General features: G+C 43.3%; 1 protein-coding gene across 2 annotated transcripts in view; it reads left to right on the top strand.

Annotated features, from left to right (window-relative positions):
- Acvr1 (activin A receptor type 1) overlaps positions 1 to 13,468 on the top strand; it is a 122,574-nt gene that overhangs the window by 103,326 nt on the left and 5,780 nt on the right. For both annotated transcript variants that reach the window (XM_036183792.1, XM_036183791.1), the window contains exons 7-8: positions 3,568 to 3,843; positions 7,228 to 7,425. In XM_036183792.1, coding sequence (XP_036039685.1) covers positions 3,568 to 3,843; positions 7,228 to 7,425 — 474 coding nt within the window. The remainder of the gene's footprint in view (positions 1 to 3,567; positions 3,844 to 7,227; positions 7,426 to 13,468) is intronic.

Genomic DNA, 13,468 nt, shown 5'->3' with positions numbered 1-13,468 from the left:
TCTTACTCGGTTATATGTGGAAATTCTGGCATGTTCTAAATTCCTGAGATTGCTCTCCCTCACCCTAATCACAGTGATATGGACATATGGTCTTTTTAGTTGAGAAGGCTCACAGAAATAAACATTTTCTTAAATTAAACTTGTAGCCAGGGCTGTGGAGATGGCTCTGTTGACAAAGTGTGTCCTGCCTAAACATGAGGCCCTGAGTTCGGATCCCCAGCACCCACATAACGTCAGACATGGCAGTGCCACAGGCCTGTAACTCCTGCGCTGGTGGACTGAGAGTGGGGACAAGCAGATCCCTGGAACTCTTTGGCCCATCCTAACTTAGGTGAATTGGTGAGCCCCAGGTTCAGGGAGAGACCTTTTCTGGACAGTGATCAGAAAACAATATGGGCGTAGATTTCTGGCTCCCATATGTGTGCACATACAAATATGCACACACAACCCTGGACATCACACACACGCACATGCACACGCACACGCACACAGGCACACACAAACATACCATTCCCCCCTTGTCCTACCAGTTTTCTGGGCATACTTTGTTTTCTGTGATCACTTTGTTTTCTGTCAAAAGAGTATGCTGTATTTCAGATAGGCACCCTTCCTCCTCATGTTTTACTTTAGTTACTGTGTTTACAGAGTCTGGCTACATTGCCCAGATGGTCTTGAACTCCTGGGTTCATGAAGTCCTCAGTCCTCAGCCCCCTGAATCAGTGTGTGGAGAGGCTTGTCCCACACTGTGCCTGACTTGCATATTATGTTTTCAGTATCTGGTTATGATTCTCCTCCCCAGGAGTATTGCTAACCCTAGGTCCCCAAAGTATGTAGTTGAATTCAGCTTATTCCTTGTACGCATGCACACTCTCATGTGAAAGTGTGGGCCCTTGTTTGTCCCCTTCGTTAAACCTGTAGGCTGGCTTGAATTTCACACCTTTGTCCTGCCGCATCTGGGGAGGAAGAGAACAGATGTGGCTAATGCAGCTCGCCATGTGATGGTGGAAGCTGGCTTTTACTCTGGGGAGTCACACTCTTCCCTAATCTAAGGACCGTTAGAGGCCCACTGCAGCTGCCAATCAAAGTTGTATCTTTCTGAGCATTCACTGCCTTATCCCTATAACTAAGGAGGCTGATTAGTATGGAGATCTATTCCAAGTCTTACATCACACTCCTTTAAAAAGATATGTGGTATTGATCACTTTCTGCCTTGTTTTTTTAGACAGGGGCTAATGTATCTGAGGCTACCCTCAAACTCACTATGTAGCCAAGGGGGATCTTGAATTTCTGGTCTCCCTGCTTCCAACTCTGCAGGCTTAGAATGACAGCTAGAAGTCCCACCATGCCTGGTCTATGTAGAGCTGGGGGAGCCAACCCAGGGTTTCTTGTGTACTAGGCAAGCCCTGAAGCATCCACATCCCCAATCCCGCTTTATATAGTTTTAAGCATAAAATTGAGTAGCATTAAAGTTGGATGGCTGTGCAGTGATCGCCGTCATCCTGCTCCATAACTGCCTCATGCTCTTATCTGATGGGCTGTTGAGATGGCTCAGTGCTTGATGTCAAACCTGAGTTTGCCCCGAGTTCAATCCCTGGGATCCCATGGTAGGAGAGAACAGACTTCTACATGTTGTTCCTTGACTCTTTCCACATGCCAGGTGCATGTGTACATGTGCATACACTGGCAAAGTAAATGAGAATAAATATAATAAAAATAAATGTAATTTAAAATGTCAAGTACTACTAAGGGGCTGGGGAGATGTCTCAGTAGGTAAAGTTGTTATTTTGCAAGGCTGACAGCCTGAGTTTGGATTCCCAGAACGCATAAAGTTATGCTGTAGTGCAAGCATTTTGTAATCCCAGCATGCCCCTACTTGGAGACTGGAGATGGAGACAGGAGAATTGCTAGAAACCCAGGGGCCAGCTAGCGTTGTATACACAGCAGTGAACAGCTAGAGATACCAAGTCTCAAAGAAGCTGAAAAGCAAGTACCGACAGCTGAGATTGTTCTGTGACCTGCACACATGCCTTCACACCATGAACACATCCATGTACACATGCATGTGTATGCACAAACACCCACACTAAGAGTACTGTTGACTACTTGATGTCACTATTTCTTGAGACTGCTGGGGAGGGAAGCAAACTCTTCCTGAATATATAAAATGCAAATGTTCTTAGTACACACAATATGCTCGGCATCACATTACGCATTTTGAATTCACTGCCTTTTGTTACCATGTCCTTTAGGATGTGTTGTTTCCCTGCTCTTATAACCAAGAAGAGCATGGTGGAGAGTCTGAGACTTGATCATGATCGCCCAGCTCAAGGATGGTAGAGCCAGGATGTTAGGCAGTGATATAGATTTAGCGCTCAACCATCTCAACACCTCACATCTCTGCTGGTTCCTTAGCATTGCCACTGAAAACTTCACAGATCTTAGATCACTTTTTGATCATGTCCAGTACTTGAAGAGCCTGGGAGGATGTCTCTGACAGAAGTATTTGGTCCAACCATCCTCTCCCTGTGTTATGAACATGTCCAGGGGATGTATCGGAGTCCCCACCTCCAGGCACCTGCTTGGCTTTTATTACTAATGGGCCGCTCTGGACTCTGAACACAAACATCCCATAACAGTGCTCAAGCACTGAGAATCAAATGTACTTAAATAAACTTGAGAGGCAAACAGTTGAAGAAAAATCCTGTTAATTTTAAAGTTATTTTTCCTGGTTCAGAACATAAGGAATGGGACAAACAAAATCCTTCTTTTAAGATCTAAGGGTTGGAGGGACGGTAAAAAGAACATAAGACCTCGGTTATTACATATGATTATTGTTTTCTCAGGGGAAGAAATCAGTATGGGCTACTGCACAGGTATATGTTAGCAGCTTGGTTTCTTTGGAATTGTATCTTCTAGTTTTGGATCTTTATTTTGGGGAAGGTTAGTACACATTAAGAGTTCCTCAAGTGTGCTTAGAATGTGTACAAAAGGAGCTTCATGTCTCTCTGCATCTGCCAGTGTATCATTTCTCTTCAAGACGTTTGTCACCTTTGGATGAAAGCCTATTCCAGTATCTACTCTGAATTTTATTAATTATTTATTTTAGAAAAAAATTATTTAAATACTCAGAGGGTGCAGCATGCATGGCAGTAACAGAATGCTGTCTGCTCTGAGTTATTAGGGTTCTGGGTGCTGGGCCCATGGTCCTGGGTCAGGACTAGAAGGCAGGCATCCAGGTTCCAGGTTTGTAGGGTTTTAGGGTACTATTTGGAATATCCAAATGGCAAAGAGTTCGAAAATTTTTATTATGGGTGAGCACCAACATAAGGGTCACGTGACTCTTCACACCGTGTATTAGTTTTTAAAAGGATTTCTTATGGCAGAAACTGACGGGGGGGGGGGCATTTTGCTGTTCTTTAGCACTGCCCCTTTCAGGAGTAGATGCTATTCTTTGTTGCTTTTGTGATTGCTAATTAATTTTTGTTCTAGAGTAGATATGCTCTATGACTGGGACCCCAGTGTTTCCAGGTGGAGTTCCCACTGTGAAAATTCTGTCCGTCTTTGCAGGTTTCATCGCTTCAGACATGACGTCCAGACACTCCAGTACACAGCTGTGGCTCATCACGCATTACCATGAAATGGGGTCGTTGTATGACTACCTTCAGCTCACCACTCTGGATACAGTTAGCTGCCTTCGGATCGTGCTGTCCATAGCTAGTGGGCTTGCACATTTGCACATAGAGATATTTGGGACCCAAGGGAAGTCAGCTATTGCCCACCGAGACCTAAAGAGCAAAAACATCCTGGTGAAGAAGAATGGACAGTGCTGCATAGCAGATTTGGGTAAAACTGAAAAAACATTTTTTTATTCTTTTTTTAAAATTAATTAATTTATTTATTATGTATGACTGCAGGCCAAAAGAGGGCACCAGATCTCATTACAGATGGTTGTGAGCCACCATGTGGTTGTTGGGAATTGAACTCAGGACCTCCAGAAGAGCAATCAGTGCTCTTAACCTCTGAGCCATCTTTCCAGCGCTGCAAAAGCATTCTTAATGACTTCATTTACTAAGGGTGTACTCCAGATTACTATGGTGGTTGGCCAGATTGTACCTGGTTCTCCTCCTAACATGTTGAACTGAAAATTTCAAACCTTAAGGAAAAGCGAATGTCATTATAACCAGCAGCTGTGTGTATGCACCACTTGCGTCTCCTGTCAACCTTTTGTAGTTCTTCCAATCCTTACATTCATTTGTCTGTCCATCAGCTCTTATTTGAACATTTCAAAGCAAGTTGCAGACAAAAGAATTCTTTTTTTTCTGACAATGTCACCATTTAAACTAATATACCATTAAGTAAAGTGCCTTGTTTGTCCATTCATTTTTTTCCCCCTTTCAGGTACTATTTACACTTTATGAAACACCCAAACCTTATATTTTCAGAGTTTTGACAAGAGCTGTAAACCCCAAGTCTCTGCTGACACTTCCTATTATTTTTTAGAGTAGGTTCAGTCCCTACCCCACCACCCTCGCCAGCAACGACTACTGTTGCATTCTGATTTCATAAACTTTTGCATGAAAGTGGGAGTAGAACTAAACAGTTCAAGGAATGGTTTGACTTGAGAATGGTTTCCAAAGTCATCCTTCTGTAGCCAAAGCAAAATTATCAAGTGGAGAAAGTGTTCCGTGAGGTAACTCAACCTTTGTGGAGTTGGAGCCCCACCACCCTCCAGGGTTTTGGGTCTGCTGGTGGAGCTCCAGTTGTCCTACAGATGAGACTGCCTTCACGGCTGGTAGCAATCCTGCAAAAATGATATCTGTCCTAAACCCCTAGAGTTCCGGCTGTGTTGTTGTGCTAATAAGAACTGAGTGGTGTTGTTTATTCCTTCTAAAAGACTATTGAGATTCTTCATTCTGATAAAGGTTTAGACAGAATTAGCTTTAATTGTGTAATAAGATTAATTTACTTGGGTTTGATTTTAAAATCAGAGAGTCTGAGATGTTAGGAAAATCAATTTCCTTCAGTTCACTTCAGTTCAGTTCATGTTGAGGTGTTATTTTACAGTGTTTTGCAAGGGGAGGGGTGTGGTCTTGAAGCTGTGTGCAGCCATTTGAACCGTGGTGAAAAGTCTTGCACAGCTTCTGTCATGGCTCTTGGAGTCAGGGTGATTTGTGTGCAAACTCTGTCACTTACTCTGCAGTTTCGCATGTTTACTAATGTGTTCACCTGGCTCCAGTGCTGACACTACTTACACTCTGCCCAAGGGCCAAAGGGTCTTAGCCAAGGGGGGATCTAGTGCTTAATGCCACCATGCTCTGGACTTCTACATCATTGGCGCCTTCACAAGAAGTGTTTATGTTTTATTCATGTAACTCAACCCCAGACATGCCCCCTCACAGGATTATGGTAGGGTTCAGGCTTTGTGAAAAAGAAGAAGGGATTCAGGTGAGGGCTGCTGTTATAATAGGGCAACTTTTGGCTTTGGTTTATGGGACTTGGTCAGGAGGGAGATGGAGTATTTTGTCCAGCTTATATTAATGGTTCAGCCATATTTCTTTTGGTGTGAGCCCCCCAATTAGGTATATTAATTGCTGTAAAAACCCATGCTACTGAGTCACTGCAGGAAACCAGTAACGTTGTGTACAAAACAGCCCCCTTTAGGATGGAAGTTACATATAATTTTTCATGGTTTACCCTGAAATTAAGGATCACTCATCAGAGACAGTGTTTTGTTATGCATGCTGTGAAAAGGACTACAGCCGATTGATTTTTCTAACTTGTTGTTATTGAAAACATTTAGGCGTATAAGTTTTTAATTAATTTTTTCTTTTTAAAAATAAACTTGGGGTTGGGGATTTAGCTCAGTGGTAGAGCGTTTGCCTAGCAAGCTCAAGACCCTGAGTTCGGTCCTCAGCTCTGGAAAAAACCAAAACAAAACAAAACAAAAACCTTTATTATTAAAAATACTTGCAAAAAAAGTGATAATATCACATAAAAGGTTTGAAGGACTTTGTTGTTGTTGTTGTTGTTTTGCTTTGTTTTTCAAGACAGGGTTTCTCTGTATAGCCCTAGATGTTTTGGAACTCATAGACCAGGCTACTTCAGACTCAGAGATCTGCCTCCCTCTGCCTTCCGAGTGCTGGGATTAAGTGAGTGTGTGCACCACTGCTGCCCAGTTTGAAGGAATAGTATAATGATTCTTAGAGTCAAAATTGAACATTTTGTGACATTTTCCTTCTGTGATTGTATATTCTTTTTTTTTTACTAATTTTGGTGTATGTGATGGATATTATAATACTTCATTACTAAATAGATCAATAGTCATGCCTTCAAAGCCATGGACTGAAGAACTCATTCACTACAGATAGCGGCAGGGATTTCCAAGGCACCTTAGGATTGCAAAGTTTCCCAGGGCATTTTGATCCTATTTGGCACTTCCCATTATATGGAGTTTTATAGCAATCATTTTTAAGATGGTCTATTTATGCATCAATAAATAAGTCTGTCCTCAGATAGGCCATGCACAAATCTGTCTTTCCTCAGTGACTAGTAGGGAGCAGCAGGTCTCTCTAATTGACTGAGGAATTCAGAAATGAGCCGTGGTTTAAGTGCTTTGGAACCATTTAGAGAGAGAGAGAGATGCACTTTGAGTCCAGGTTCAGCTTATTGCCATCTATTCCCATGATTCCAGGGGAAGGCCCATGGGTTCAGCCAACCTGATTGCTCTGATAAGTGGCTGTCCCTATGGGGATACAGCCGAACCAGTCTTAGCTTGCTTGCCCTTTATGGTACAATACATTACCTCAGGGTTTTGGTCTCACAGTGTCCACAATTTGTGTTTGAGACAAGTGAGAGAAGTGGTGGTATTTGAGAGTTTAATTTGCTGGTTTTTAAGCTACCTTGAGGTTCATATAGAATGTGCGTGAGCTTGTTTTTCATGGGCTTCAAACATGGCCTCATATTGCTTTAGTGTTTGGGTCTGCATTTACAAAAAATCATATCTCCTAGAGCTTCATATATTAACTTGATAGTTTAATAATCTTCCTGAAGTTAGTCCTTTTTCCTGCTCTCAACACCCAAAGTTACAAGAAAAATGGGGTAGTCCAGATATTCTAGGTGACACAATACCACTAGAGGGCGCTTTTGATTGGGTTTGTTTTAAATTCCTTCAGCTGCCCTGTAGGAGAAAGGTGGTAGCTAATCCCAGTGCTATTTTTTCCCCTTTAGGTCTGGCAGTCATGCATTCCCAGAGCACCAATCAGCTTGATGTGGGAAACAACCCCCGTGTGGGGACCAAGCGCTACATGGCTCCTGAAGTTCTAGATGAAACCATCCAAGTGGATTGCTTTGATTCTTACAAAAGGGTCGATATTTGGGCCTTTGGCCTTGTTCTGTGGGAAGTGGCCAGACGGATGGTGAGCAATGGTAAGTGTGTGGCATTGTCTTTGTCCATGGTCTCTTGATGCCAATGGTCAAAAGGCCCAGGGGAATATGGAAGCCTAATGGTTCCTCAAATCAAATCCTACTTGCCTGATGGTTAAGTATGTAATGGCATTGTGTTTGGAATTCAAGAAGAGGAGACAGCAACTGAAGGACTGTTTTGGGAACAAAGTAATATTTTTTCCTGGGTTTTTGTTTGGGTCTCTTGCTCCTTTCTTCCTTTCCGGCTCTGACTTCCTGTTTGACTTTCTTCTCACTGACCTTCCTTTCCTCTTTGTTCCTCCAGAAGTTAGATCTAACTTAAGAGCAAGGTTCAGCTCCTGTGTAGGCATCTTGCTGCTGCAGAATTCTTATCATTAGATTCTTGAGAAAAGCCAGCTTCCACATTTGGAAGGCATTCTTTTGTAAGAAGCACTCAGCATTTTTTGAATGAATGCAATTTAAGTTCAAGGACCATAGATGGGTGGCTTTTATTGATCTGTTTGGTTTTATAAAATGGTGATGTCTTAGCCAATAGGAAAGTGTTTGCCTGCCCTTCCCCCCCTCTCTCCCTCCCTCCCTCTCTCCTTCCTTCCCTCCTTCCTTCATTTATTCTTTCTGATAGGAACTCATTATGTAGGCCATACTAGCCTGGAACTCACAGAGATCTGCCTGCCTCTCCTCCCAGGTTCCAGGATTAAAGGTGTGCACTCCCAGGCTTGACCTATTTGTCAATGTTTTGGCCTGTGCCTCTCACAGCTGGCTCCCTCTCATGTCTACTATGTACTTAAGTGAACCTCACATAATGAAACTTTGTATTGCTTTAGGAAGCACTATTTTTTATTCCGTCTACTTAGGCATGTCCTAACAACACAGAGTGATTTTTATAGCAGAATCCCTTGAATCAACTTGATGAACTTCATATATCTAGAAAATATATCTCTGAAATTATCCCATAAAAAGAGATGAAAATGATGTTTCAAGTTTTTTTTTTTTTTAGACAAGGTTTCTCCATGTAGTTTTGATGCCTATCCTGGATCTTGATTTGTAGAGCAGGCTGGCCTTGAACTCAGAGAGATCCTCCTGGCTCTGCCTCCTGAGTGCTGGAATTAAAGATGTGTGCCACCGCCACCTGGCCCATGTTTTGAGTTTTATTCAGTTTCCAAAAGTCATTTTACCTTCCTGTGAACCACTGGGATCTCAGTTCTGAAGTCTTCTAGAAATAAGACATGAAATCTAAATCTGTTACACCTGCCATCCACTCACTGGTAGTTTTTTCCCTAAGGACTAAGATTTGTGGAGTAGTTATAATTTTTGTGAGTAACAGAGTCAGAGATTCAGACGCTCTGTGGAGAAAATGGAGTTGAGTAATTTGATACAGTTTCAGTGGGTGATAGCTAGAGTTAGTATGCCTTCATGACAGGGTTTTCTGTGACGTCAGTGTGCCCGTTTTGAACATACCCTCTACGGACATGATGGCAAGTGTTTCAGATTAAACATCCATGGACTGTTAACTTGACAGTTCTTTTTTGTGGAGCCACGGACATTTTCTGCTGATTATTTCCCAATCCACCGCCTTTCAGTCAGTGCCATGGAAGCTCTCGAGAGTGCTTTGCCACAGGGAGATTGCCTAGCTGGTTTATAAAGTTCTGGACTTTGCCCGAGATTGCACAGGGACTTTATTTCCTCACCTCTCCCCAGTCGTTCGTGAGTGCCTTAGAACTGGGGGGGGGGGGTAATGGGGGGAGGGAGAAATGTCAAATTCTGCTCAGGGTTTTTGATTATTTGTTTGTCTGGAGACAGGGTTTCTCTGTATAGTCCTGGCTGTCCTAGAACTCACTCTGTAGATAAGACTGGCCTTGAACTCATAGTGATCCACCTGCCTCTGCCTCCCAAGTCCTGGAATTAAAGGCATGAGCCACTACTGCCAACTAGCTTAGTCTGTCTTAATAAGATCAGTTATTGGTACTAGAATAAGCAGTGTGATGGGGAACTTCTCCCAGGGAAGAGGAAGCTGGTGTCAGTAGGCCAGCACAGTAGCTAGATCCCAGCTTAGGGTGTGCAGCCCAGAGCCAATCAGGCTGCTAGGCAAGAATGTGTGATGGTGTGGGCTTTGTAAGAATGTGTCACCAATGTGCCCTGTGTGTGTCACAGGCATCAACCCAAATGGCTTGAAAGATCAGCTGTGATTAATAGTAGTCAGTTTGAAGTTAGAGTCATCTGCTTAAAATTCAGCCAAACAAATGTTAGTTTGCTTGCTAGATCCTGTGATTAAGGTTATTTTTGGGAAGAAAAAAAAAAAACTGTGGCTGGGAGGGGAAGGGAGAATGTTTTGGTTGTTTTTGTGATTTATTAGTCTCTTCTTTGCATCATGGTTTAGGCGTCTAGCTATTTCCCAAGCTGCTGTGGGTTGAGCTTCTGTTCTGTGATGTGATTTTTTTCTTTTTTAAAGGGGCAGTAAGGGTATCTTGTCTGTCATGTTAAAGCAAATGTTCCTTTCTGGCAATGACTCATTTGATCTTTTCCTTTTTCTCTGGTCCCTCTTCTCCCATGAAAATTCACATGCACATACAACACACATACACACACACACACACACACACACACACACACACACATACAACACACACCACACACACACACACACACACACACACACACACTAGTTTGTCTAACTCAATCTTGAAACTAATCAATGATTCTTGAAAACCTGTTTTATTTTAACTACTACTAGCCTCAGACAGGAAAAGTGAGAAGAAAGAAAAGCAGGAGCCACGCTGTTCTCCTGCCCTTGCTCCCACATTAGTGTTCCCCAGTCCCTTCTCCAGGGCTACTCTGTTTAAAGGTGCGTGTTATCATCTTTCTTGTATGCAACTCTTAATCTCTGCTATTATCTTAAATGGTCACATGATAGTTTATTAATGTAACCACTCCCAGGTTGTTAGACATCCTGTGTCTCCCATTTGAGGCCTATAGTAGACATTTTTGTGCATGTAACTTTTCATTTGGGGAATTTAATTCCTCATCTTAAAAGAAGTGGACTTAATAGGTCAGAATATGGATGTTTTTATGGCTTGGCACACATTGCCAAATTACTTTCCATGAGGGTTGTCCTAATTTACAATATTTCCTTCACTCCAGGGTACAATGTTCCTATTTCACTTTCTTACCACCTTTAGGAACTGTCATTAAAATAATATATATTTTTTGAAATTATTGTGTATAAAATCTACCTCATTTAAATATATGAACATCTCATATTAAGTCAGGTTATTATAATTATATATCCTTTGAATTTCAGAGTCTATTATAAAAATTGATGACCATATAGTTCTGTTGGAGCAGTGATCCTCAAGTGAACCATGAGCATAAAAATATGTCATATTTTGTACTTTTATTGGAATTTAACATTTATTTCCTACTAGTAATAAACCTCATGCTGTTTCTGTATAGGAAATGAGTCTTCAGTCCATTTTCACGGTCAAGAATTTCTCAGTAGGATCCTTTGGAATTTATTGGTGGTGTAACTTTGACACTGAATTTGGAATTGTTAGGAAAGAGCAGGGTTCTTCCACCTTTCCTGTGTGGGTTTCTGTATGAATTAAAAGCAGGGCTTGCTTGGGGACCTCATGAAGGCTGGAGTAGGCGTCAGAATCAATGCCAGCTCTTGCTGGGACACCCCTGGGCTTCAGCCCCAGAATTCCAAATTAGGGGTTCGAAGTTGGAGAATGTGATGTCCAGATTTTGCATGTCTGACTAGAGACGTCCTGAGAAGGCAGAGGGAACAATGCCCGCAAGCATCTGTAACCTAGAGGACAAAGTGATGTGCCTCTGTGGCCTTGGGTGGTGGCTTCATATCTTCCTGTTGTGTGTTTGTCTCTGTCTTCTGATGCCTGGAACCAGGGCTCTCAGGCATGATACACAGAGGCCTATGTGAGTAGAGCCCCTAGAGCCCTGTCTCTGGTTCTGGGCCCGCTGGGATGGGAGAATCAATAATATCCCAGCCTCTCATATTATACTATGACACTATTATTTAGATTAGTTTCACCATTGGAAAAATATTGATGGTAGTAAAAACTTGCAAAGGTCATGGCGGATAAATGAGACCATGTCAATGAGGCAGTTATTATTTGCCTGCTTCGTAGGGAGTACATTGGCTGCCATTTTCTGGCTCCTTTCTATTGAAAATCAGAAGTTTCCCCTCCCCTGTGTTACATGTGTTTCCCATTTCCCTGCCTATGGGAAGGCTCTGAAGGAACACTCTTATTTTCCTGACTTTAATTATTTTGTGATGAATCTGTGTTCGGATGTGCCAGAAGCTATTGTATCACAGGGAAAAAAATGTCTTTGCTGGCCAAGCTGCATCTCTCATGGGGTGGGGACTGGGAAACACTTGTTAGAGTGAACGTATGTTTGGCATGTGTAGTTTAGGAAGCTTCTTCTAATGAGTCCTTGAGTTTGCCAGAGCACATGGGCTTCTGTTCCTAAGCACAATGGCTTGTGGATGGGAGCCATGACAACGCTGGATGTCCAGCATGCTTCATGATGTGAATTTACCACCTCAGTGTGGACTAAGGTTTGAACAGATGAATTGGCCTAGGGAGAATGTTCATATTTGTTAAACTAATTTGAAAGTTTTTATTTAGTCGTTCGTTTTGACCTTTAGGGAAGTGACTGGGGATAGTGGAGGCGAGGTTGGAGGAAGGATTATTTTTGTTCTTTCAGTTTCCTGGAATTTCATATCCCCAATTTGGAGTTACTAAGCAGAGGAGGACCGTCAGTTGGCCTCATGCTGAGATAACTCGGAGGCATTAGAACTCTGTGAGAAGCTGTTTGGTGTCCTCCTTACTTCCTCTAAGACAGATATTTGCATCTTCTGTAGCAGTGCTAGCCTTTAGTCCAGGGCCCCTCTGCTCAAGAGGCCTCCACAATTCCAAGGTGCTCCAGCTCTGGTGCTTCGTCTCTCTAGGTTTGAGAGTGGGATATGCAGCGCCTGCTGGGGAGTGGCCGTGAAGCTATCTTAGACTCCCTCTGACATCTTAAGATAATATTGCTTAATATTTTAGCCATGCCTGACTACGTAGTACTCTATTATAGGCTTTTGACTTTGGCTGCTGACCTTCACGAGACGGGGGTTTTGTCTCCGATGCTCATGGTTCCACATGCCATGAATTGCAGTGGAGGCAATGGGTAATGGCACAACTGTCACAGGTGTCCTTTACCTAGCTGGGCTTCCCCTGTCTGCCTTCAGAACTGTCGGCTGTGGGTTCTTGGTCCCCTGTTTCCAAGACTCAGGTCCACAATCCATTAACTACAACAGAGAGATCCTCCAAGCTCTGGATCCAAAACTTCTTCCTTGCTTATTTGGCCTGAGGCAGGGCTGAGAGGGCCAGGGCTAGCATCCTTCTGTACGACTAGCCTTATCCGTGTATGCGTTAGTCATCTTTTACATGTGCCATGGTATTAAATTATTTTGACATTGTGCTGTGAGGCATGGTAGATAAAGTAACACAAATACTGAAGGTCCTTTTGTGAGCCTCATCACACCAGGATTCGTCCATATACACACTCTTTCATGGTGTTTTTGCATATTCAAATGCAACTTCTGCCAGTGTCATGTAATTTTTTTTGCTTCATAGTGACTATCTCTTCTCTGCTCTCCTCTCCCCTCCCCTCCTGTTCTCTCCCCTCCCCTCCTGTCCTCTCCCCTCCCCTCCTCTCCTGTTCTCTCTCCTCCCCTCCCCTCCCCTCCCCTCCTCTTTTCTCCTCTCCTGTCCTCTCCTCCCCCCTCCCCTCCTGTTCTCTCCCCTCCCTTCCTCTCCTGTTCTCTCCCCTTCCCTCCCCTCCTGTTCTCTCCCCTCCCCTCCTCTCCTGTTCTCTCTCCTCCCCTCCCCTCCTCTCCTGTCCTCTTCTCTCCTCTCCTTTCCTCTCCTCTTTGGCTCCCCTCCCCTCCTTCCCTCCTCTTTCTCTCCCCTCCCCTCACCCCCTCTCTCCCTCCTCTATTCCCTCTCTCCCTCCCTTCTCACTTTGGTAGCCCAGAATGACCTGG

Source organism: Onychomys torridus, chromosome 4 (assembly GCF_903995425.1).
Source record: "Onychomys torridus chromosome 4, mOncTor1.1, whole genome shotgun sequence".
Lineage (NCBI taxonomy): Eukaryota > Metazoa > Chordata > Mammalia > Rodentia > Cricetidae > Onychomys > Onychomys torridus.
This window is presented reverse-complemented; position numbering and strand designations above follow the sequence as displayed.